The 23,995-nt window shown below is 44.4% G+C and overlaps 2 protein-coding genes and 1 long non-coding RNA gene across 6 annotated transcripts in view; 1 reads left to right on the top strand and 2 right to left on the bottom strand.

The window, feature by feature from the left end:
- SMC4 (structural maintenance of chromosomes 4) overlaps nt 1-20,754 on the bottom strand; it is a 28,269-nt gene extending 7,515 nt beyond the window's left edge. The window contains exons 1-11 of one of the 4 annotated variants that reach the window (XM_009088994.4): nt 20,598-20,754; nt 18,196-18,391; nt 16,930-17,108; nt 16,186-16,377; nt 14,463-14,639; nt 4,589-4,753; nt 3,177-3,304; nt 2,820-2,960; nt 1,950-2,100; nt 1,463-1,627; nt 504-737 (exon numbers count right to left, since the gene is read on the bottom strand). In XM_009088994.4, the coding sequence (XP_009087242.1) occupies nt 504-737; nt 1,463-1,627; nt 1,950-2,100; nt 2,820-2,960; nt 3,177-3,304; nt 4,589-4,753; nt 14,463-14,639; nt 16,186-16,377; nt 16,930-17,108; nt 18,196-18,352 (1,689 nt within the window). In that variant the 5' untranslated portion in view covers nt 18,353-18,391; nt 20,598-20,754. Of the gene's footprint in view, nt 1-503; nt 738-1,462; nt 1,628-1,949; nt 2,101-2,819; nt 2,961-3,176; nt 3,305-4,588; nt 4,754-14,462; nt 14,640-16,185; nt 16,378-16,929; nt 17,109-18,195; nt 18,392-18,989; nt 19,198-20,597 lie in introns of those variants that run through there. The other 3 variants (XM_030227095.2, XM_030227094.2, XM_030227093.2) reach the window with 3 other exon arrangements.
- Nucleotides 4,794-14,389, bottom strand: LOC127059906 (uncharacterized). The gene is made up of 2 exons (XR_007778256.1): nt 8,875-14,389; nt 4,794-6,675 (listed from the first exon to the last, which is right to left on the bottom strand). It is a non-coding gene; the product is annotated as an uncharacterized LOC127059906 (long non-coding RNA).
- Nucleotides 20,755-21,205: 451 nt separating the features above from the next.
- IFT80 (intraflagellar transport 80) overlaps nt 21,206-23,995 on the top strand; it is a 33,614-nt gene continuing 30,824 nt past the window's right edge. The window contains exons 1-3 of the mRNA XM_050978065.1: nt 21,206-21,436; nt 22,580-22,659; nt 23,240-23,458. Coding sequence (XP_050834022.1) covers nt 22,620-22,659; nt 23,240-23,458 — 259 coding nt within the window. The 5' untranslated portion in view covers nt 21,206-21,436; nt 22,580-22,619. The remainder of the gene's footprint in view (nt 21,437-22,579; nt 22,660-23,239; nt 23,459-23,995) is intronic.

The following is a 23,995-nucleotide window of genomic DNA, read 5'->3' as shown; positions in this document are numbered from 1 at the left end:
CAGGGAGCCTTCAATGCATGGCTTTGCTCTTTGGAGAATGATTGAGGAGCAGGAAATGAAATTCAAAGAATGGTTTGGGTTGGGAGGGACATTAAAGCTCCCCCAGTGCCACCCCAGCCATGGCAGGGACACCTCCCACTGTCCCAGGTGCTCCAGCCCCAGTGTCCAGCCTAGCCTTGGGCACTGCCAGGGATCCAGGGGCAGCCACAGCTGCTCTGGGCACCTGTGCCAGGGCCTCAGCACCCTGAAGAAGGCTCAGGAATGCAGCCACGTCTCAGTGTCAAACTAAATCTGTTCCCTTGCAGGGATATGTAGGATTTAAGTTAAGTCAACACTGGCTTAACAAAATAAGTCTGAAATCCAGGATTTGCTCCACCAGCAAAGCGAGTATTAGAAAACAGCCTTTGGGTCATGGTTTATTTTCACCACGATTATTACCAAAGAGAAGAGTGAGCCTTTGGTTTGTGTGTGACTCAGAATGAAATGGGAAAGTCAAGTCTCACCTCCCTGAGCTGCTGCTCAGCCTGGGGTAATTTCCCAGCGATGTCTTTGATGGCAGCTTTTCTCTCCTTCAGGGTGTTGGAGGTGCTGCCCAGGGCCTCCTTGGCCTGGCTGAGCTGGGCCAGGGCAGAGTTGTACTTGCTCAGGTAGAGCTCCAGCTCTGACTGTGCTATCTCCATGTTGGAGCGGGTCTCGGTCACCTCCTTGCTGAACTCCATCAGCTCCTTCTCCTTGACCTGTGGGAACACCAGGGACAGCTCAGCTGGGCACAGGGGAACAGGACCTGGATGGGCTTTTCCAGCCCTGGCAGCAGGAAACACTTCTGCTCTCTGGGAGAAGCAGCCTTTCTTCATTAATCAACATGAATGGCTGGGAATTTAACAAGGCTTTTCCTAATTATGAAGAATGTCAGGGAGTTATCACAGAGCATTTCCATACAATCTTTGGATGGTTTTCTCAAAAGTGGGAGGAGCCTTACACATTGAGCTAAATTACAGCTCAAATCCATGGAGAATCCACCTTTCCAAGGACAGGAAACAACCCTGCAATTTACAGGATAAATTTCCAGCCTCCAGGCACTGGACAAGACCACCAATAACCAAGTGTTAAAGTAGTTGTTCATTAATTCACAGCCAGTGTGGGAAAGGCTGGGAACAGATCATTCCAGAATATCTTTATTTATTTAAGCAACACCATTGGCTTAAATGTTTTGGTGGCAGAAAATCAGAGTGTATTATTTATATTAAATCTAGGAATGAGCTGCTTGATGATGTTTGAGCACTCAAAAAGCAGCCAAGGGTTTAGCTGCAATTATTAATTTAAGATAATTCCCACCAAGGCTCCTCTGAACCACCACGAGGAGCAGTGGAATTGTCAATAAATGTACTTTACAATGCCTGGAGCTGGTTTCCTTCAGAAGAGGGGAAGTTACAGCAGGTGGGTGATTCCTGCCTGTCCAAACCTCTTTTTCCTTCTGGATTCCCTTGGTCTCCTCCTGCAGGCTGGCCAGGACCTGCCTGAGCTTGGCCTCCTCCTTGTCCTTGTCCTTTGCCAGCAGCTCCTTCTTGGCCGTGGCCTCCTCGATGGCCTTGGTGCTCATGGAGGGGACGTTCCTCAGCTCCTCCACCTGCACAGGAAAGGAGCCTGAGCCTCCTCTGCCACTGGACAGGAATCCCTGAATCCCTCCTGCATCCAAAGGCAGCCCAGGAGCTCTCAGTGACCGAGGGGATGACCCAGCTCCATGAATTAACTCCTCTCATGGGGTGATCACTGCAGTGAGTCGTTAGCAAATGAAACTCTGGGCTGATTTAATGGCTCAAATATCTAATTAAAACAATTCCAACCCCATTTCCCACCTTCTTTGTGCCCTTCCCATTTTCTCCACAATTTACTGCACTTTTCCAGCTGATCCAATCCACCCAGCCAATCCAGCTGATCCAATCCCCCACCTTTTCCTTGTCCTTTTGAAGCTGCTTCTCCAGTTTTTTAGCCTTGCTCTTGGCATGTTTGAGTTTCTCCCTCGCTTTCACATCCTGCAAATCCAACTGAGTGAATTTTTCTTTATTTTCCTCTATGAACTTTGTAATTTTATTTGATTTCCTGGAGGAAAAAAAAGAAAAAAAGAATGATTTCATATAGTATAAAAATAAGGCTTATGAAGGTTGCTTCAATAAGTCAACATGAAGAATTTAAGCTAATATTACTCAGGTTCTGTGATTAACATCATCCAATATTCACTATATTCCCAGTATTTTCCCTGGGAAAATGATGTTCCATCAGAAAAAGATCAACTTCTCAAGTAATATTAAATATATTTTCAGAAATTTTCATTTTTTAATTGACAGAATTAATAATTCCCATCTCTCCCCAGTATTCCCTGAGGATGAGCAGGTCAATATTGCAGCTGGATTGAGAATTAGAACGCAGGCAAAGAAATTTTAAGAAACACAATTTCTGCATAAATGATTCATGAGGAAACCAGGGAAAAATTCCCAAATCCATGTCCCTAAGCATTAGGGTTGTAAATTTAAAAAGCATTTACTAATTCTTTTTTTGTACAGTCAATATAAAGAAATATTTTAAAGGTATTAAAAAGATCAGACATTTCCTTATTGTAATTGTGAGCCTTACCCAGAACCAAATCAAACCTATGTGAATTTGCTTTAATTTCTTTTTTGCATTTAATTTATTTTTCTGCATTAATTTAAATGCTTCTTTGTATATTTAGATGTACCAGAAGTGACTCTGGTCATCAGATAATTTAATTTTTTGGTGGGAAACATGTAAAACACAGTACTGCACATCCCTAGAGTACTCACTTTTCAAGTTCTTTCAAAGCTTTATTCTTGGTTTTTGTTTCCTCTGCAAGTTTGCTGCTTTTCTCATTAATACTTTTAGTTTCTTCATTAATTTTCTCCTTCTGCATTTCCAGGTCATTTATTCGTTTCTTTAGGTCATGGCTAGGAAAATAAAACAATAAATCCTCACTTTTCTCCATCTTCACAATGAATCTCCAGTTCCAATTCTCAGTGTAACAACAGAATTACGTAAAATATCAAAAATTACCAATAATTTGGAGTTAGAAATGGAACATATTTCTAATTAGAGATACTGAAGCAAAGTTTAACAGCAGCCCCACCACATTAAAGCCAACCCAAACCCTGAGAATTACTTACATGTAATATTGACACATCTGGTTCTTTTCCTTAAATATTTGGTTTTCCAAGCGAAGGAACTCAAGGGCTTTATTCTTGTCCTCTTCCAAGGCATCTTTTTCTTTCTCCACCAGTTTAACTCGATTTAACTGGAGAAAACAGAGGGGCAGAGCTGAGGCAGGGCCAGCACTACAGGAGGAAACCATGAGGAGAAAATTCCAAACCCTTTGTAGGACATGAATCCTCTGGAAAAATGGTATCAGAAATTACCCCTGCAAGGCAATTTGATGGTGATTTCCTTTATCTCAGCTTTCTGACTGGCCATTTTAAATTTAATTCTGACAACTACAGGTGATTTTTATTTTTAAAACAAGTATGCTACAGGATTTACCAAGGACACATCAAGGAAAACAAACTGATTTTATTTAGAGCTTAGTCCTTTTAGCACTCAATACATCAATAAAATGTTACAACAGCAGGATTTTTAGGGGCAGCAGTGATGCCTTGTGCAGGCTGCCCTGGAGCAGGGGCTGGGCAGAGTCCCAGAATAAAGCAGGGATTGATTCCAAGGATCTCCTCCATGGACCCACCTTGGGCAGCACCAGAGCCCAGCCAGGGCTGCCCCCAAGATGACCCAAAATGGCCCCAAAATGCCCCAGCGCTCCCGGGGTCTCTCCCTGGGATCAGCTCTGCTCCATTCCCACCTTGCAGTTCATTGTCCCAGCCCAGCTTTAGCCCAGGCACTCCCACCCTGCTTGTTTTTCTCTCTCCAGCCCACGGGGTTTGTGCTCCTGGGCTGGGATTTGGCTCATTTGTCCTTGGTGCCCAGCTGGAGCAGGAATTGTTTTGTCTCCCTGCTCTGGGCACAGAGCTCACCATCCCATAATATGGAGCTCAGACCCACACACTAAAGCAGCACAGAATGTGAAACATAGAAAAGCTCAAACCTGAGGCATCAGCAGTAATTCTGTGTAATTTGAATTCCTCACAGGGCTGTCTGCAGAAATGGTGGGATTTGTTTGGAATGCCCCAGGAGTTCACAGAATTCCCAGAATCACTGGGTTGGGAGAGACCTTCAAGACCACTGAGTCCAAGCCAGCCCCAGCACCTGAACTAAACCCTGGCACCCAGTGCCACATCCAGGCTTTGTTAAACACCCCCAGGGATGGGGACTCCACCACCTCCCCAGGCAGCCATTCCAGTACATTTTCACCCTTCCTGTAAAACCTTTTTCCCGATATCCAACCTCTATGTCCCTTGGTGCAGGTTAAGACTGTGTGCTCTGGTTCTGTCAGTGCTGCCTGGAGAAAGAGCCCAGCCCCAGCTGAGCACAGGAACCTTTCCGGAGTGTCCTTTTCTCCAGGCTCCCCCAGGGCCGCTCCCGGGGCCGGTTCCACCCCCGGGGCCGGTTCCAGCCCCGGGGCCGCTCTCACCTTCTCGCCGCGGCGCTCGTTGAGCAGCTCCACCCTGCGGCACAGGGTGTGGATGGGCTCCTTGAGCCGCGCCGAGCCGATCAGATCCTCCAGGTACTCCAGCATCCCCTCGTCGTGCTCCGTCTGCCCCTTGGGCTTCATCATGGCAATCTGCTCCACCTCCCCCTTGGGAAACAAAAGTTGAGTGGGTCTTTTCTTAGTTTGGTTTTGTTGGTTTTTTTTTTTTTTCTGGGATGGGAAAAGTATTTTGAAAAAAAAAAAAATCTATGGAATGAGTATGAGATGTTATTAAAAAAGAATAAAATAAGGCAGCAATTAAAATTATTCAAACTGGAATATCACAGAATCATTAAGGTTGGAAAAGATCTCCAAGTCCAACCTTCACATTTATTTGGGGAAACAAAATCAGAATGAAGAGAAGTTTCCTCTCCAAGGTGAAGTGGAGCTACCCTTTAGGTCTGACTGTTCCTTCATTCTCTAAAGATTCAAAATGTGTTTCCACAACCTAAAAAAAGAAGAAGAGAATAAAGCAGGCCCTTGGCAAGAGAGTTTAATCAGGATAGAAGTCCCTGAAGGGTCTCTTTAGAAACAAAGTCCATAAAATCCTGGCTGATGGATGAACTGGAATTGGAATTAATTTAATTGAGGCTTCCTTGGTGGAGAAAAAAAAGGATTCTTTAGGTATGAGGGTTCCTTTGTGTGATTTCCCTTTATGTACCACATTAATTTCAAGTGATTCAGGTGGTATTAAAAATAATTTCAATTTTCAGAAATAAGATTTAGAAAGGATTAAACAGAGCCAGTTTAAACAAGGACAGTTTGTGTTACTGACAAGACAAAAAACCCCAACCCAACTCTTATTTTTATTTCTTTCACCTCAAAAAGCAAAACTTGTGAATAACTGCTGCTGGATGGCAAAAATCCCAATTACCCATTTGCTCCCTCGCCCCAAAAGTGTGGATTGTGTCCCCAAAGCTGCCTGTCAGCCCTTGGGGGAGGAAACCGCAACCTCCCCAACGATTCTGGGATTGTCAGAATCCTTTCTGCTCTGGCATGACAGCGTTTCCTCTGTTTACATCCATCCACGAGGAAACAATCACAGGAAAGAGTGAACCCAGTGCTGATCAGGACTGAGAGCTTTCCACACTGGCTGCACAGCCCTCATGCTCAGTGATGGAAATCACAAACCCACCTTGGACTCAACAGGGAAAAATGGCAATTATGGACAGCAAGCAATGAATCACATTTTTATTATTTGGCTAAACAGAATAAACCACCTCTAACAAAGATGATGGTGCAGTTCTGGGGTCTCTCTGTAGCTCACTAATGTGAGTTCTTGAATTATTTTCTTATTGAGGGAAAAAATACATATATTTATAAATTATTATTGAAATAATAAGAGTATTAAGTATTATAATATTTATACTATTAATATATAAAGAAATCTGTTTAGTTCAACACAGATTTAAGAAACAAAAAGGTTTCCAGAAAAGAAATTAAAGGTTTCCTTGAATTGATAAAGGAGAGGGAAAAAGTTGTACCTGCTCTTCTTGAGAATGATTAAGAGAGCAAACAAATTTTACAACTGCTAAAGCTCCATTTATGTGTTTCCTAAAGAATTCCCAGCACTCATTACTTGATCCCTTATTTGAACTGTTAATTTAGAAGCCCCAAACCTCCTTGCTCTCCATGAATGCTGAGCTGGCCCGAGGTTGTGAAAGTGAAAGCAAGGCGGGGCAGGCCGACATTAGTGGAGCACGGAGGGAAGGAGCTCGGGAGCTCCCCGAGCTGGCACCCCCAGCTGGGCCAAAGCTCCAGCAGAACCCCTGGAATTCTGCAGTTCCTCCCCTCCGTTGTCCTCCTGTGCCTCAGGGATTCAGGACAGGGAGCAATGTGTAAAACAGAAAGGAAATCCAGGCTCTGCTCAGACAATCAAAATGGATGTCAACACCCAGCCATGGGTGATGCCAACAAGGAACCAAACGTCCACACGAGGGAAGAAATTCCTGGGAGAAAAAACCAGCCTTGGATCTGTGCTGGAGAAGCTCCAGGGTGCCTGAACAGTGACCTTCCAGTGCCTGAAGGAGCTGCAGGGAAGATGGAGAGTGTTTGTAAGGGCTGCAGGGACACAGGGAGTGGCTCCCACTGCCAGAGGACAGGGATGGATGGATGGGAGATTGGGCAGGAATTGTTCCCTGGCAGTGCCCAAAGCCAGGCTGGACACCTGGGACAGTGGGAGGTGTCCCTGTCCAAGGCTGGGGTGGGGCTGGATGGGATTTAAGGTCCCTTCCCACTCAAGCCACGCCAGGATTCCACACTTCCATCCCCTCCAAGCCCTCTGGGAAGGTTCTACTCAGTGCAAGAGCTCTGACTGGAATTACAAACCCAATTCCAGCTCCTGCAGTGAGTGTGTGGATCCTTCCCCATCCTCGTGGATCCACGTGGCCAGCTGCAGCTCTGCACCATGCACACACAGCCCAGCAGCAGTGCAGCTCCCACAGAATTCCCCAGGGAACAACCAAGGGGAGCCCTACACCACCACCCCATCTGGGGAAACATTTCCAAGCAATCAGCTGAGCCCTGGGGCAAATCAGGACAAACCTGCCTGGAGATCAGGCTGTAAAATAAGGGAAGAGCCCCTTTCAGCTGGAAGTGGCTGCTCTGGTGAAAAGCATGAGGAATAAATTGCTGCAATTTGGAACCTCTGCTTCTTTGCATAGCTAAATAATTCACAGCTCTGATGTTTAAGATGCTTGCTCAATTTAAGAATTTAATTTTCTATTGTACCTAAGTAAAGAGGAAAAGTTTAGAAGAAGTTTCAGGACTGGCAGCACCAGCAGCACATTCCAGCACTGGTTTAAAACTCTGAATTTGCCCCCAACCTCTCTTTCTCTAAAAGCAGGAACACAGCTGATCCTCTCAGCACAGCTCTAACCTGAGCTTTCCTGGCACATTTGGATTGGAATTTTTTAACTGCCTGATAAAGGGAAGGTTGGACCTACTCACGAGGCTTTTCCTGCACTTGTGGTCTAGACACAAGATCCATTTGCTGCGCTGTGTTCCAGAACATTCCCTGTGGGACTGGGTCCTGTTCCCCAAAGCTGTGGAGTGTGAATGGCACCAAGTGCTGATCCCAGCAGGGATGCCAGCCCCCCAGAGGTGGCACTGGCATTGTGGGGCACTGGGATAGTGCTGAATGGGAATGAGGCAGCTTTGGGATCCAGCACCACATCCCATCCTGAAACTCTGCTGTGGAAGAGACAGGGATGGCAAAAAGCCTCTGGCATTGAAAAGTTACTGACAGCAAGGTGAGAGCTCCTCATGAAGAGCAAACAGCAGGTTTGGGGTTGGAAGGGACCTTAAGGGACACTTCTCACTATCCCAGGGTGCCTTGGGCACTGCCAGGGATCAGGGGCAGCCACAGCTGCTCTGGGAATCCCATCCCAACCCTCCCCACCCTCCCAGGCAAGAATTCCTCCCCAGAATCCCACCCAGCCCAGCCCCAGGCAGGATGAGCTGGTTCTGGAGAACCTAGGAAGATGTTTGGTTTTGATTATTGCTCTGCTCATCCCTGAGTATTTGGGATGAAGCTTTGGGAAGGCAGCACCTTGCACACCCTGAGTTGTGTCTAAACTGTCACTGCAGCATTCCCAGAGCTCTGTCAATGTCCCACAGAATAATTATGGCACCAAGGAGGTAAAAACAGTTTTCCAGGATTTTGGAGTCTCAATTTCTGCTGCCTTAAGTACAGCTTTGAACAGCTGAGAGCCTTGGGAAAGGTTGGAATTCAGGAGCTGGGACTGCACCGTGCCCTGGGCAGGAGCTCAGGGCAGCTGGGGTGGGTTTGGAGGGGAATTCTGGGCTGCACTTGTGCTGGTTTAGGTTTTGGGTTTGGTTTTTTTTTTTAAGGGAACTCTCCACCACTGATCAGAGATGGAGAAATGTGACATCTGACTGAAGTGAAAATCACACTTGTGCTCAGAAGAAATGGCTTTAGAGAAAATATTTCCTGGAATTGCAACACTGTGGATCAGGAAAACCTTCCCTGGTTGGGGACAGCTCAGAATACATAAATGTGTTTCAAAATCCCATGAAACCACCAGAAAATTTAATGTATGACAAGTGTGACTATGCCACTTGGTATTTTTAGGAATATTTAGTATTCTTAAAATAATTTTTTGAAATTCAGAACAATATTTTAGCAATTTCACTGTGGCAGCAGCATATTCTTATAATAGCAAAGCTTTTGAGGCTTTTTGAACCCCCATAAAAGGAAGTTTTCTTACTGACACCAAAATCTTTGACTCTCAGCAAACTTTACTGTAATCCAACCACAACACCTGTTCCAGCAGAATCCCAATTGTCCTGTAAATGAATATTTAACAACAATAATACCTTAGTATTGTAACTTCTCAATATGTGCAATCTGCTTTCTAAATTGAGTATTACACAAATTATTTTGCAATTTTTATGGTATGACATAAATGAAGTGGAATTAATAGCTGAATGCAGTGATTAGCACATAATTTATCAAGCATCACAAGATTAAGGGATATTTGGGATGAAATAGTTCTATAAATGGATGGGAAATTAAAATTTAATGTAAGCAGTGTAAAAACCACCTTGACTTGCACTTTTGTGGAGGATTGGAGCAGCCAGAGCTAAAACCTGCTATTTGTTTGTCCAAATGTAAAAAACCCATTTTCATTCAAATTCCACCCCAATTTCCATCATTTTCTGCACTTTTACCCTGGGATTGAGACAGAAGTGACCCAGCACAGGGCAAACCTCTCTCAATAAAGTCAAGTTCTGTTTGACTCTGTTTTCCAGAGCACAGCAGTGTTTCACTTCTCTCAAACACTGAGGCAAATGGAGATGAGGAGATTTTGCAAGAGCTTCTCCAGGAGCTGAAAACTCCTCAGCACCACAAGGAGCAAAGGCAGAGTGACACAGGATTTGCTCAAAGGAAAAATCCCATTAAACCACCTGGAATGTTTGTCATAAAGGTGAATTTCTAGAGATTTAAAAGAGAAATTCCAGTCCCAACTCCTGCATTTCCTTTGTTCTTTACCCAGCCCTGCAGACAGAGCAGAACCAGCACCAGCACAGAGTCACTGCTCCTGTTCAGCTCTTGGCTCTGTCAGCTCCAGTTCCACCTGTCTGACACAGCCTGGAACTGCAGCAACAGCCAAGGTGAGAGAGGAACATTCAGAGGAAAAGCAGCCTGGATGCTGTGGAATTCTGTTTTCTCACTACATTCTTATTTCCTGGCTGGTTTGTGCCATCAATTTCTTGAGATCAAGGCACCAAAAGTGCATTTTTCTCTTCAGAAAGCCTTTAGGGAGTAAAATGAGACAAGTGTCTCCCTTCCTCTGTCTGCAGCTTCCTCTGATTTCACCCTCTCTCCCAGATTTCAATTTTTTAATTTTTCTTTTATGTGCTCACACTTGGCTTTGGGTTTTTTTTCCCCCCACTTGACCACAATGGTAGCTCTCATTTTTAAGCAGGAGTACAGTAAAGAATGGCAAAAATCAGTCCTAAATTTTTGTGTCTCATTTATTTATTTATTTTATGCCATCTCACAAAGCTCTGCCCAGGAATTGCAATTCTGCATTTTGGAATATGAATGGGGAGAGCCAATATTCCCACAACCTCCTTGTCCTCCTGCTGTAACACAGCTCTGGGAAGTTACAACAGATTGTTTTGAGATTTTTTCCCTGTAATTCCATGTTATTGTTGCTATTATTTAATGCTTGCAGTCCTATCTCATTTTTACACTTCAATTTTACCACATGGGGAATATACAGAGGGGAAAAAGGCACCAAAATTTCCTTTCCAGGAAAACTGAGTGAGAAATAAAAGTCAAATACAAAATAAAAGTATTTATAAAAATCTGCAAAGTCACCACTGGCCAGAGATGAGGAAAATCTCAGATTGAGCCTTTATGCAGCATTCAGTTGTGTGCACAAAACAACAATTCTGCATTCTGGAAAGAAGTCTACAAGTTTTAAGGACATTGCTGTGTTTAATATCAGAGCACAAAGTGAGTGCAAATCCAGAGTCACTTTGGGATTTAAATCAGGAATTGGCAAACCCAACCTGCAGTGTTTGATTTGTTACTGGGGTGTTCTAAAGAAAATATTCAAATATCACTCATTTTCTCCTCCCATTTTTGCATGTTTTTCTGCAGAATTTCCTCCAGGAATAACCCTCTCTTCACCCCCCATGCTGGCAGCACAGATATTTTATAATCCCATTTATAATCCCTTTTATAGCCTCAGCTCCAGTGTCCCACCAGGAGCACAGACCTCAACAACTGGGAATCTCTGCTTTATCTCAAAGGAGAAGAAAATCTCTCCCCCATTTCCTCCCCACTCCCCTGGAAGTGACTCCCACATTGTTTCCACATAGGAGCAGGTGAAAAACCTGACAGAATTTCCTTCCTGGCAGCCTCATCTCGCCACAGGATCAAACTGAGCTCCAAAATACAAAATACACCAAACAAAACCACTTAGAAAATACACCAAATAAAATCCCTGCAGTTGTTTAGACCTAAGAAGACAGGAGAATATTTTAATTAAATTTTAATCAAATATATTCAAGTGAAAATCACTGTAATTAGGACAAAATTGACTTAAAACAATTCTAATTTGTGAGATTCTGAAATAAACTAAAATAAATTTAGAAGTTGGTTGCCATGAATGCAGAATGAATTCTGCAATAGTGATGTGCAGAGGGGCTGCTGGGGGTTACCTGGGCAGCTCCACTTGGCTTTCCCACCCTTTTTGGTGACTCTGCTTCTCACCTTGCCCATGCCAGAGATGGCCACAGATCCCAGATATTCCTTCCCCCTGCACTTCCAAGCCTGCCATTCCCCAGGGCTCCCATTTCTCTCCTCCTTCCTCGAGGAAAGCACAAACTCTGAGATGTTGGAGCCTTCCAGAGGAGTCACAGCAGAGAGCAGCACAAGCACTCTGAGTTTGCCAGTCTGGCCAGAGCTCCAAGGCTTTCTGTCAAAGCTCAATTATTTTATTTGTTGTTCTTTGCACCCCTCCAAGCTCCTGCAAGGTGTGAAAGACAGAAAAGCAGCAGCAAGGTGCCAGATTTCCCCCCAAACTCTCTTTTTTTTAAGTGACAAGATGCACTTTTTCCTGCTGCAGTTTCAGGCTGTGGCAGGCTCATTAAAAATGCAACATATTTGTGATTATTTTAAATTTTTATAATAATGCAAAATAATTATCTATTCCTGAAGCACTAAAAGCACAGGGAAATTCATGAAAAACATGCACTGTGGAGTGTTGGAGTTAAGGATCCCAGAAGTGACAAACTCCTCCTGTTCTGTGCTGGCAACATCCCATTGCAACCAGAAGAATTCTGAAACCAGATTTATTTCAATTTGCAAGTTCAGGCCCAGAATTTGTAATTTTTTCTAGAGCTACTCAATTACTCTCACATTTTCTGTTTTCCCACAGGTGGGGTTTGGTGTTTTTTTTGTGATTTTATTCACAGGAGTCAGCAGCAGTTTGATTTGAATATTTTCAGTTTGGCATCAGCAGAAACACCTATAGCAAATCTCAGCTTTCAAATTTTACCCTAAAAAGCACCAAAATCAGCAGAAAAACACTGCAAAAGAGGGGGTGAAAGGGGGAAAAGGAAGCAAAAAAACCTGAAGCAGTCTTCTAAAAAGCAAATATTTTCCATTGAGTAATGGCAATTATGTGAGCAAGATAAAATCAAAGCTCTAAAGGTGTTGGTACTACATGTAGGACATGTTCTCCTACAACATTTTTTTTTAGCTCTGACAGTAAATGTTCTGTCACACACCCAAACCAGCACTTGATAATCCTTCCTTAATATTTTTCCCCAAAATCCAGAGTGCAAGAGAAATATTTTAATTACACTCTATTGATATAGTCAAGAATCAGAGATTTATAACTTAATTTAAATGAGAAATACTTGGTTAAATTTAATTAAACTCTTAGTTTTGCTACTAAAAAAAAAAAGAGTAAAAGCCAAATAAACCTGTTACTTATGCCTTCAATTTTAAATTATTTGAAAAATATTAGGGGGGAAAATGCAATCCTTGTGATAACAATCCACAGCCTTAGATGGTTTCATTTCCTTTCAACTATAAACTTTAGGATTTGGGGGTTGAAGTTCTGCTGTCACTCTCTGGAAAATATTTCCCAGTTGGAAATACTGAATTTTGGACCGTCAGATCAGTGGATTTCACTTTAAAAAGGCAAAGAGAAAGGCCCTGCCCTGTCAGAAAGGCTAAAAAAGGCAGAAAATCTCAGAGCAGCTTCTGAGACAAAGCCTGCTGTGATGAAATATGAAAATTCTGGTGGGAAGCTCTGGTTCATGGTTAATACTTGCTCTAGTTCCCCTTATTTCCCTTTGGAGGGTGGCAAGCCTGAAATTCCAGCTTTTAGGGAAAAAGGGATGCTCCCCTCACTGAAACAATTCGTGGGAGAAGAAAACAAATCCCTTTTGGGGGGAAAAATAGAAAAGAAATGAAGCTATCAATATTCTCTTCCAAATGTTCTCTAAGTGAGCTTTGGGGTCTCTGGCCCAGCATTCCCACCCTGCTTCATCTTTCACTTTACATTTCTCCCTGCTGGAAATTTTGGCAAAATGAGATTGCAGAACAACTGTATTAAAAAAATAAATAAATAAATAAATAAAAGGATGTATTTACTCCAAGTTGTTTTCTTGGAGGTGCTTCTCGCTCCATCCTGAAGCAGAAAATACAGGAATAAAGTGTTGGAGGAAATAATTAATTGGCATGGAGACTTGCAAACAGAGATATCCTCTTTTTGTGGGTGTAGCTGTAAAAAAGGACTGCACAGAAAGCCTGGAGGAAGTGAAGCAAGCACAGCCACCCAGCTACAAGTTCTTTAAATATTTTGGTATTTTAGAGGGGAACTGGAAGCTCCTTTGACAGAACCAGGCCTAAAATAAACTCTATTAAACATTTCAGACCTTGGGAAGCTCCCACTGATCACTGATTTCTAGGCCAGAGTAGATTTGGGACTTGTTAGTAATTACAGGTAATGGCAAAAATAATTATTTAATGGAATTAATATGTAAATACTTGCAGCTTAATTTACATCTTAATTGGCTGGCACATAGCAAAATTCTCATTATTTAAAAACTAGGAAAAAAAATAATGTTGTTCCCCTCAGCCTGACTTTAAAACAGCAAACAGATGCAAGCAAGCCTCAGGATCTGAAGGTCAAACATGAATATAAATGATATTATATTGACAAATTGTGATTAATTTTACAGTATGGGCTGTGAACTGTAATTGGTTATAAACACTGGTTAAAACTATTTCTGGAGCTGCTAAACAAGTGTAAACAACAAACACAATTCAGGAGATTTTTGTTGCACTTATTTTATGCACAATTCATTTTCCACTCTCATTTCTCAGCAAAACCACGTCTCTGAGAGGGCAGCAGACCACAGATGATGAAACAATTAAACAATTCAGATTTCAATTAGTACTGATGAGTTCAGAGATAAAGCCCCCCCAGGTGCTGAGTCTCTGCCACGCTGAAGCAGCACAATAATATTGGGGTTGAAGGTTTCTTTGACACTCCAATATTTACGTGCTGCTAGGGCGGAACGAGCACGAGTCCTGCAGGCAGAACACAAAATTCCCTCCTGGAAAAGGAGACAGGGGATCCCCCAGTGCTTCTGAGCCTTCAATTCCTACAGCAGCAGAAAATGATTTGCACCCTGGGCAGAGCATGCAAACCATGATGTGCTGCTACAGCACTTCAAGGCCTCCAAGGCAGCTTTTCAAACCTGCATTATTTTAGAGTTTTAACTGGAAATACAAATTTCAAATGGCTGTTACTGACACACCAACCTGTAAAATTAAGAACCTGTTATGATCCAGGTCAATCCCATGGCTTCGGAGGAGCACCCCAACATCTCTGAATGTCTTTTTCTTGCCATTGATGTAGTAGGTGGAGGAATTGTCTCTATAGGCAGTTCTGGAGACACAGAATTTGCTGTCAGGAATGACTTCGTAATCATCTCCTTCCTGCTTTGAGGAAACACAAAGCCAGAGAAACAATTACTGTAGATGGGAATTTACCTCCTATTTCACAATTAACCAGATAAGTTTCATCATGAGCTGTTTTTATCATGGACCGAGTTGTAGAAGTGGGAGCTGTCTTAAAATTGCATCTCTCAAAAAAAAGAGAGAAAAACAACAACAACAAAAATCCTTTGAGAAGTGGACAAAAAATCCCCTGAATTGTGTTCCTCGGGTGCCTTTCCCCCTGTAAGGGCCAGGAATTCCCTGGGCATGGCCCGGGCTGCAGGGCTGTGCTGTCCCAGCCTGGAGTGCCTCTGGAAGCCCTGGGGGCTGCAGAGCTCTGTGCACTCACAGCTCCTCAGAGAAACTGCTCAAGATAAAAAAACCAAACATTAAAGATGTGACAAATGTGACATCAGCAGCTTCAAAAGAGAGCTTCCATTTACCTCCAGAGCAGCAGGCAAAATAAAGCTGGTGCCAGGCTTCAAGAAGTTAAAACTCACCCAGATTAACCCCCAAGAGCTCTCAAACTGCTCTCTCCTTTTAAATCAAACTCAGCTTCTGGATGTTCACACAAAGTCCAAAAAAAAATTTTAAAAAATTGAAATAGATGAATTTTTTAATCTGGTTATTAAAAACACAAAAAGAAAAAAAATAAGTCTCTTTTCAAACAGTTCCTAAAAAAGGCTGTAAATGCTGCCACTTTATTAACACCATTTTTGGAATTTCATTGTACACTTCCCCCTTTTTTGGTTGACCCTAAATTTAAAAGTTTGAATGTGTGCACAAAAAAGAAATTTAAATTAGGGAAAATAAATTCTTTGTACCACAACTGCGATAAATCAACAAAAAATTCAAAAGTTTTAATCAATATACAGAGCAGCAAGCAAAAGAAATATTTTTTTATTTTGCCAACACTTTCTATTTTGTTAAAACAAAATATCAGCCTTAAAAAATTTTAGTGGTAAAATGTGGGGTCCAGAATTTTTGCTGAAAAATCTGTTATAAAATTACAGGCATGTTTGCAGTACATAAAGTGTAAATAAGGTTCAGATTCATTATATATTTTTATAAATTTGGATAACCTAAAATAATTTCTAATTGGTTTGAAAAGTTTTTCTTAATAGGTTTTATTTCTTAATACATATATTTGTGTTATACTTTTAAGAATATCTAATATGTCCAAATATAGACTTATAAATTTCCATGAATTCTTTTGATTGCAGAAATAAATTTATTTACTTGAGGTACACAAGATTACAAATTAAAACGAGTTCTTCTTAAAATGATGATTCAAAATTTGTAAATTGTTCTCAAACAGAAATCTTATAAAAACACATATTAGTCCTGCAGCAAATTAAAGAATCCTTACTAAGATTTTAAGAGCTGCACTACTCAACAGAGGATTTTTAAAGTTAATTAACACTGACGGTTTATATCCCAAAGGTAAACTAATCATGCTATGAAGTTTTCCCCAGCTCCAACGAAAATAAGCAAATATTCAAAGTTTTTCAGCTCCTTAAGGGAAAAAAGCTGGGCTCACACATACCTTGTCAGTGATCTTTTGGAAGTGAACTTCCACAGAGCAGCTGGAGATGTCCTTGTGCTCATCAGAATTGTGGATCAGCACCGAGAGCTTTTTGGAGCGGATTTTTTGGGCTCGGTAGCCGAACACAAAAAGCAGGGAATCGATGATGTTGGATTTGCCGCTGCCGTTTGGCCCGACAATACACGAGAAACGCTGCACAGAGAAGGGGAAAAGTGATCTTCAAAGGGAGAGAAATCCTGCCCAGCGTCCATCACCCATTTCAAGCACAATTATTCCTCGTGCATGCAAGTGTCTGAGAGCTGAGCTTTGCTGCCAAGGTAAAAGTGAATAAAAGCCCCAGAGCTCAGCTCAGCTTTCCCAGCTGCACTGGTTAACCCACAGCCCTGCACTTCGCAGCCTTCACAGGCAAAGTTTCATGCTCAGCCACGTAAGTCTCTTGTGGGCACAAAAAAATATTCTCTTTCTTCAGACACGGCCCTAAAAGTTCTCCAGCAAACGAAATCAAGAGAAAAGAGAGCTTTTCTAAGCTGTGCTGACAAATTAAAATTGCACAGCATTGGAAAGTTGCACTTAACTGTTTTCTCTACTTAATTTAGAATATTACTATCAAAATATTTCTAAACCTTAAATATTTTTTCAGTTATTTTGAGGTCAGCTTAGATGAAGAAAATTCAGGAAGGAATAATACCACCCAGTGAAGTCTTACCTTCAGTTCAAAACTACTTAAGGGAAAAAGAAAGATACCTTGTGAAAAGGTCCCAGAGTTTTCTCCCCTGCATAGGATTTGAAGTTCTGGTTTACAATGTGAGTGATCATGAGGCGAGGAGCACCAGGTTCACTGGTCATTGCTGGAGGTGGGGGAGGAGGGATGCTACCCAAAATCTCTTCTAAACTTCGATTATCCACCACCTCCTCTGAGGCTGCTAAAACCCATCCAAACAAACAGAAAGATAAAAAAAAAAAAAAAGAACAAAAAAACCAATTGTAAGCTCTCAGTGATTTGACACCTTTTAAAATGTTGAACCGAAAAAGCAAACATCATTTCTGTCTGAACCAAACTACATTTTGGCCTGTAGTTATTAATATGAGCTGAGTGGAATTAAAATTCTTCTTTCCACAAACAAAATGTTTTTTAAGAGCTACTTAAGATGTCCCATCGCTGGGTTTGTTCTTTCATTATGCAATTCTTATTCCAACACACTTTAACAGGCCCCCTGCAATTCCAACAGCTCCAACATCACAATAAATCTGCAAATCTGAAGCAGGCAAAGCCTTTCTAATGAATAAGTGCAAAGCCACATTTCAGAGTCACTGTGCAAGATTTGGGGATCTCTCACGAGGCTCTGAAAGCTGCAATGACAGCACGGCTGCTCTGCAAAGACAGGAAGTTTGTTACGAAAACAAACTGGCCCCCTGGATATCAGCAGAGCAGCTTTTCCCCAGGCACCAGCAACTCCTCCTTCCAGCAAGCAGCAGTTTTTGCCACCAATTTCAATGTATTTGTCAAATACCTGCCTTTACCAACTGCACATCTGGCTCCCTAAAAAGTTACACAGCTGCTGGTTTTTTGCAGAATTTTTCTGCGAAAGCTCAACTCAAGGAACTCAAGAAAATACACTGCTTCATGAAAAAGAAAGTCAAATCATTTTAAGAGTTAAGTAAATAAACTTGACATTTATTCCATTCCAAGAAATCCCATACCATTGGCTGCCTATAAATTTGAAAAATCCTGCTGTTGTACCACAATCTGAAGTACAATGTTCCAGATCAGAGCTCCGAAATAGCCTTTATTAGGAGAAAGTCTACAAATTGCTTTTGCACTTGTACTGGGCCAAACCCTTTAACTCTTTGCAAGCTCTTTTGACCATTTTAAAAGCAGTTTTAAATTGCCAGGGGTTTCAGCGTTGCTTTATAGAAGGGAAAAGAGCAAATCCCTTCTGGAAGGGTTGGGAAATTCGAGTTGCTGCTGAGGAGGCTCAACGAGCACCACGCCAGCCAGCCCAGACCTACCTTGGGGAGGTTCTTTGTCAGGCTCCCTGGTGCCCCCGTTTTCCACTTCCATGTCCATGGAGGACTCCTCCAAGGGCTCCCTGCCCTTCCCACGGGCTGCAGTGGAGGTTTTGGTGCTCTTGCCTGGCACGGTCCCTCTTGGCTGCTCCCCTTCCATTCCAAGCAATCAAACAACTGAAGGGCTCTATCTCCTTTGCTAACACAAACAAGAGAACCCCGTGATCTCAGCACCGAGCTACAGCCCAGGAATTCACCTACACCTCTGCCCAGATGCTTGACTCATTTAGAAACTTAAGACTGTAGGCATTTAGAAGACAAAAATCCAAATTTGAAACAAAATATCGAGGTTAGCTTCACAATGATATATTTTAAGATACATCACCCCCAAAACGAGGGGCTGAGCCTAATCTGTTTTAACGGCATGGATCTACCTGCTGCCAGCTCGTGGGGACATGTTAGGGCAGTGACTTGGCTCCCTGAAAGCCACCCTGGTGCTGGGGGCAAAAGAGTTAAAGACACATTGAATAACAAGCCCAAGAGCCACATGTCTATACTCTTCTGGAAGAACTCGTTATATTTCAGACCTGACACTCGTTTTACTTTCAATAATCCGTGCTAAATATCTGTATGGCTACAGAGAGATTGATAAACAGACAGAGAAACAAAAGCCCTGCGTGATCATAGCAAAGATTTGACTCTTAAATAATTTAAATCGACACACTCTGCTCACAAAACGCAACACAACCCCTCCTGCCAGCATTCAGCATTTCAGAGAGAAAGCAAAAACGAAATACCTTCATCTAGCCGGGATGTTAAAGTGATCTGAGCAAGGACGAGCATTACAAAAGCCATCAGCTGGCACTCGAGCACAGCTCCCCAAACGGGTGAAGAGAAAGCACCCGAGGAGAAGAAAAGGAGCGAAACTCTCCCCAAAGAGTTGAAATCGCAGCAAGTGGCGAAGTGAGTTCGCAGAAAAACAGACATGAGAAAGTTTACTTCTCACAAGATAAAAAACTGACGTGGTTAGAAAGTCATCTTACAATTGGTGCCAATCATTTGACGTTTTCAGACCTACCCCCAGCCCACACTCTCATGAGAGTCCTTCATTTGGGACAATGGGGGAGGGGGGAAATGAGAGACAGAACTCATTTTCAGGCCATTTCAGTCTATGCCTCCGTTCAGAACTGTTCCGCAATGGCTGTCGCGGACAATTACAGCCTCTCAAAGCACATTTATTTTTTTTTTTCCTCGAACCGCTCCACTCCAACAGAATTGTGCAATATAGACCTATTTACCTTCCCAACCCTTCCCCCCTCCCACCACGGACACTTCACCGGAATGAACAAGTCGAACTACCTGACCTCAGCTTTTAAATCGCGATAAATCAGCTGCCACATCGTCTCTAACAAATTTAACAAATTCGTGCCCAGCCCCTCCCCCGAGCCAGCTCGAAGGTGTTCGCTAAAAGCATCTCTCCTCTCCTGCCAAGCGCCGTTCTCCTCAGGGGATGGCGAAAAAAGAGCCGGAGACGGACAGAAAAGCTTCCTTATGAACAGCCCATTAAATCTGATAGAGACAAGCCCTGTCAGTGACAAATCTGGGGCTTTTTTAAAGCCAAAGGAGCCAGACTGCACCCTTGTCACGCTCTTTCCAAATCACAGAATCCCAGAATATTCCGAGTTGGAAAGGACCCACGGGGATCATCGAGCCCAGCTCTTTTAAGCGAATGGCCAATCGTTAAGAGCTTTCTTGGGATTTTTCTCTCACCCATCAAGCATCAAAGCAGCAGGCAGAGCCGGGGCTACAAGGGTCCCTGCTCTAAGCAGATTAAAGTCGGCTCTCTCCGCTACCCAAACGCGTCCCTGAACTTCCCCGTCCTCCGCGGTCCCTCAGGGCACGGCGGGAGCCCTTGGGCTGCGCAGCCCCTCGGGGAGCCGCTCCCCAAAGCCCTGCGCCGACAGCGGCCGGGACGGAGCCGCCGGGCCCGGAGCCCTCAGGGGGACCCTTGGCGGGGCAGCCCGGCCCGGGGAGAGGCGCTGCCGCCGCTTCTGCTCCCTCCGCGCGAAGGGGGAAGTGGGGAAATGAGGCGCGGGGCAGAACCCGCCTTCCCCCTCAGCGCCTCCTGTCTCTCCTCTCAGCACCCCCAGCCTTTCCCGTCAGCATCTTGCCTTCAACGTCACTTGTCTCCCCCATAGCACCTTCCCCTCAAAAGCCCTAATCTCCACTTCAGCATTCCTTGTCTCCCCTGAGCTCTCCCAACATCTCTTTTTTCGCCATCAGCACAGACCCCGCAGCACCCCCTGCCCGGGGCAGCCCCCTGAGGGCACCTCCTCCGCCCCGAAGCCCCCCCACCCCACCGCGCTGAGGCGAAGCACCATCGCTTCCTCCCGCCGAGCTCGTACCTGCTCGTCCCAGCGGCTCCGTGCCCCGGCGAGGAGGCGGCAGCGCGGGCGACTCTGGCTGCTGTAAAAGCTCGGCCGCTTCCACACTCGAAAATGGCGCCGAAACGGAGAACTCGAACCGAAATTCGTTAGAAAAGCGCGGGGCAGGCTGGGACGGGAGGGGCCGGGCCCGCGGGTTTGAACGGCACCGCCGCCCCCGCCCGCCATCTTGTGTTCGTTACAGCAGGGAGGGGAAAGCGCCCAGAAATCCGCCGGGAGCGGCTTTTTCTGGGCAGAGACGGAGGGGTGGGAGACATTAGGGGGTGAGGGCGGCGCGGTTACACAGCCTCGCGGCCGTGCCGGCGGAGTAAAAGGGTTAATTTTAATTTTAGAAGTAGGTCAGTGGGCGGTGCTTGGTTGCTGGGCGACGCGCGCTGGTTTAAAATTAATAAAAAAATATTTAAAAAAAAATTTACAAGTGAAAAAAATTTTTAAAAATGGTGAGAGCGCGGCGATTTTGAAGCGGGTTTAATTAATTAACGGGCGGCGCCGTGGCACCTTGGGGGGGCCGGGGGGGAGCCGTGAGGTGGCGGAGGAGGAGGACGAGGAGGATGCGGTCTCGCGAGAAGTCGCCATAGCGACGGCGGCGCTTGGCGGCGGGGGGAGCGGGAGCCGCCGCTCCTGAGGCGACGGGAGCGGGACGGGGAGGCGGGATCATCCCTGGATCGGCCAGGAGCGGGATCATCCTGGGATCCGCCGGGAGCTGGCGGCGGGATCGCCCCGTGTTCCCCTGGGAGCGGGCTCCGGCGGGAGCGGGCTCCGGCCGCCGCTCTGCGCGCTCCCTCCCGCTGCCCGCGCAGGTAAAGGCGCGCTGTGGAGGCGGCGGCCGCCGGCCCCCTCCCCTCGGCTGAGTCACCGCCGCGGTGGGCGAGAGGGTCGGGAGCCGTGACCCCCAGCTGGGCGTGGGACGGGCGGATGGAGGGGAGGGAGAGCTCCGGGGGACAGCTGAGGGCAAGGCGGGGGAGCCCCGACCCTCAGGAGGGGTTGGATAATTGCTTCTTGGAAAGCTGGAAGCGGAGGGAACGGCGGGTGTTGGCGCGGGCGGTGGTGGCCGAGGCTGCCCCGAGGCTTTGCTGTCTCCTCCGTGGCCCGCGTTCCGCCGGCTGCTTTTCCTCCTCGGCATTCCCCCATCCTGCTGTGGCATTCCTTCCCTTTCCTGCTCTGCCCCCATCCCTTCCCGTTGCCTTCCCTATTCGGCCCGCTAGTTTTCCTTCCCTCTGGCATTCCCTGCTCCCCCATCCCGCTCTCCTCCGCCGTTCCTGATCCTCATCTCCGGGCCAGCAGCTCCGGATGGGAAAGGGAGGAGGCGTCAGGCACTTTGGCTTCTCCGAGTCCCCACGATTCCTGCTTATAATTCCTGCTTATAATTCCTGCTTATAATTCCTGCTTATAATTCCTGCTTATTGCCACATCTGTCCTAAAACTCCAGCGGAGCCCTGCTGGATTCCTTGGGAAGGAGGGAATACGTGGGCTGGCAGTGATGGATGGACCTGTGGATGGCCCAGGGTGGGCGTTCAGCCTTTCAGCGGCACATACAGAGCGATTAAAATGCTTTCAAAATTATAATAAAGCTCTGGGCTTGGAAAGGAAAATATCACGTTTTTCCTTCCTGGCTGTGTGTCAGCGCAAGGGATCTCCAGTGCTCCAACCTCTGATGTTTCAGGCTTGATCTTAAAGGTCCTTTCCAACCTTAAGAATTCACTGTTCACAGCATCATTTTTTCTTCAAGTTGTCCATATTCAGTTGGATAACGTGGAAACAGAATTCTCTCTAAACTCAGGTATTTCTTGGTGCTTATTTTTCCCCAGTGGCGATGTCATATTACTTCACAACTTTTAATTTTAGTGTTAATGTCTTCCTCTTTAATTTTGGCCGCTTGTGTATGCATATATATTATGTTAATTATCCATACTTATATATGTATTTGTTTTCTTTTATTGCAGTTATTACCCATGGTTTTAATGCTCCATCAGAACAACTGAGATGAGACTGAAGACTTCCCTTTTAAAGGAGCCAAAACATATCCTTTGTCACAGAAAAAAGCATGGAACATCATGTTCATTCTGAATAGACTCTTCCAGAAAATACTATTTTGTTCTTGAAGTTTCAGTAAAATATCAGTAAATTGTAGATGGCTTTTTTCCCTGCTTTTCCTTTGTTCCCCTTGTCATTGAGTGCAGCCTTTAAGGACAATGTTTTAAGAGATACTGAACACTTAAATATGATGTGGTGTGAATAAACCAGCACTTTTGAATGATAGTTGGATATTTTGCACTTGTATTTTGCACTAAGACCTTTCACTAACCCAACATTTTAGCCATGTTTCCATAACTTTACATCATTATAAGAATTTTATTTTTATGAAATGTTTTCATTTCATGGAATGAAAATTTACTTAATTGGACTGAATTTCTACCAGCTCTTTTTGGCACATAAGAGCAAAAAAATGAAGTTTTTTGGTTTTTTTTTAGTATTAAACATTCCATGCAATCTTATCAGAATCATCTCCTTGTATTGTCCCCTATGTTCTGAACAGCCGAGATGGGCTATTTGATTATTTTTAATAGCTGAACTTTTCAGACTCCTTAACTGAAGGACACATAAGGACTTGGTGAGCTGTGTGGGCTGGACAACAGCTGATGAGCTGTTCTCCTGCAGCGATGACCACCAGGTCATGAAATGGAACCCAGTGACCAGCGAGACCACTCGTGTGCTGAAGCTGCCAGATGATGTCTATCCCTTAGATCTGCACTGGTTTCCCAGGGGCATTGGTGGCAAGAAGCAATCCCAGGCTGAGAGCTTTGTTCTGACCAGCTCTGATGGTAAGGCAACTTAAAATATTTCTTATAATAAAATTAAAAAACAACAAATTTTAAATAGATTTTTAAAATATTTATTGTTTCCTACCCTTGAGTGCTCATGTCAGTCAAATACAAGGCATTATTTGAGGAGCAAGAAGCTTTGAGGATTACTCGGTTTTTTTTCCCCTTCTCTCCAAAAAGATTTTTCCCTTGGGTTTTTTTCCCCCTTCTTCCCAAAAAGATTTTTCCCTCGGGTTTTTTCCCCCTTCTCCCCAAAAAGATTTTGCCCCCAGCCAGATTTTTCTTCCTGCATGAGTTTTCCTGCACCAGCTTACTCCTGTGATTTTCCTGCAGCAGCCATCTCATCCCTGTGATAAGGATTCCTGCAAACTCGCTGAATCCAAAGGAAAAGCAGCATAATGTCTTTACAGGGTTGCATTAATTCCTAGTTGAACTGCAGATGTTTGAAATCAGAGCAAATGTAAATTTAGTCCCCTTGGGTTTTCTTTGGAAATGCATCCCTTGGGGGATATTGCTCTTTTATTTCCTACTGACATT

Source organism: Serinus canaria, chromosome 9 (genome assembly GCF_022539315.1).
Source record: "Serinus canaria isolate serCan28SL12 chromosome 9, serCan2020, whole genome shotgun sequence".
NCBI lineage: Eukaryota > Metazoa > Chordata > Aves > Passeriformes > Fringillidae > Serinus > Serinus canaria.
This window is presented reverse-complemented; position numbering and strand designations above follow the sequence as displayed.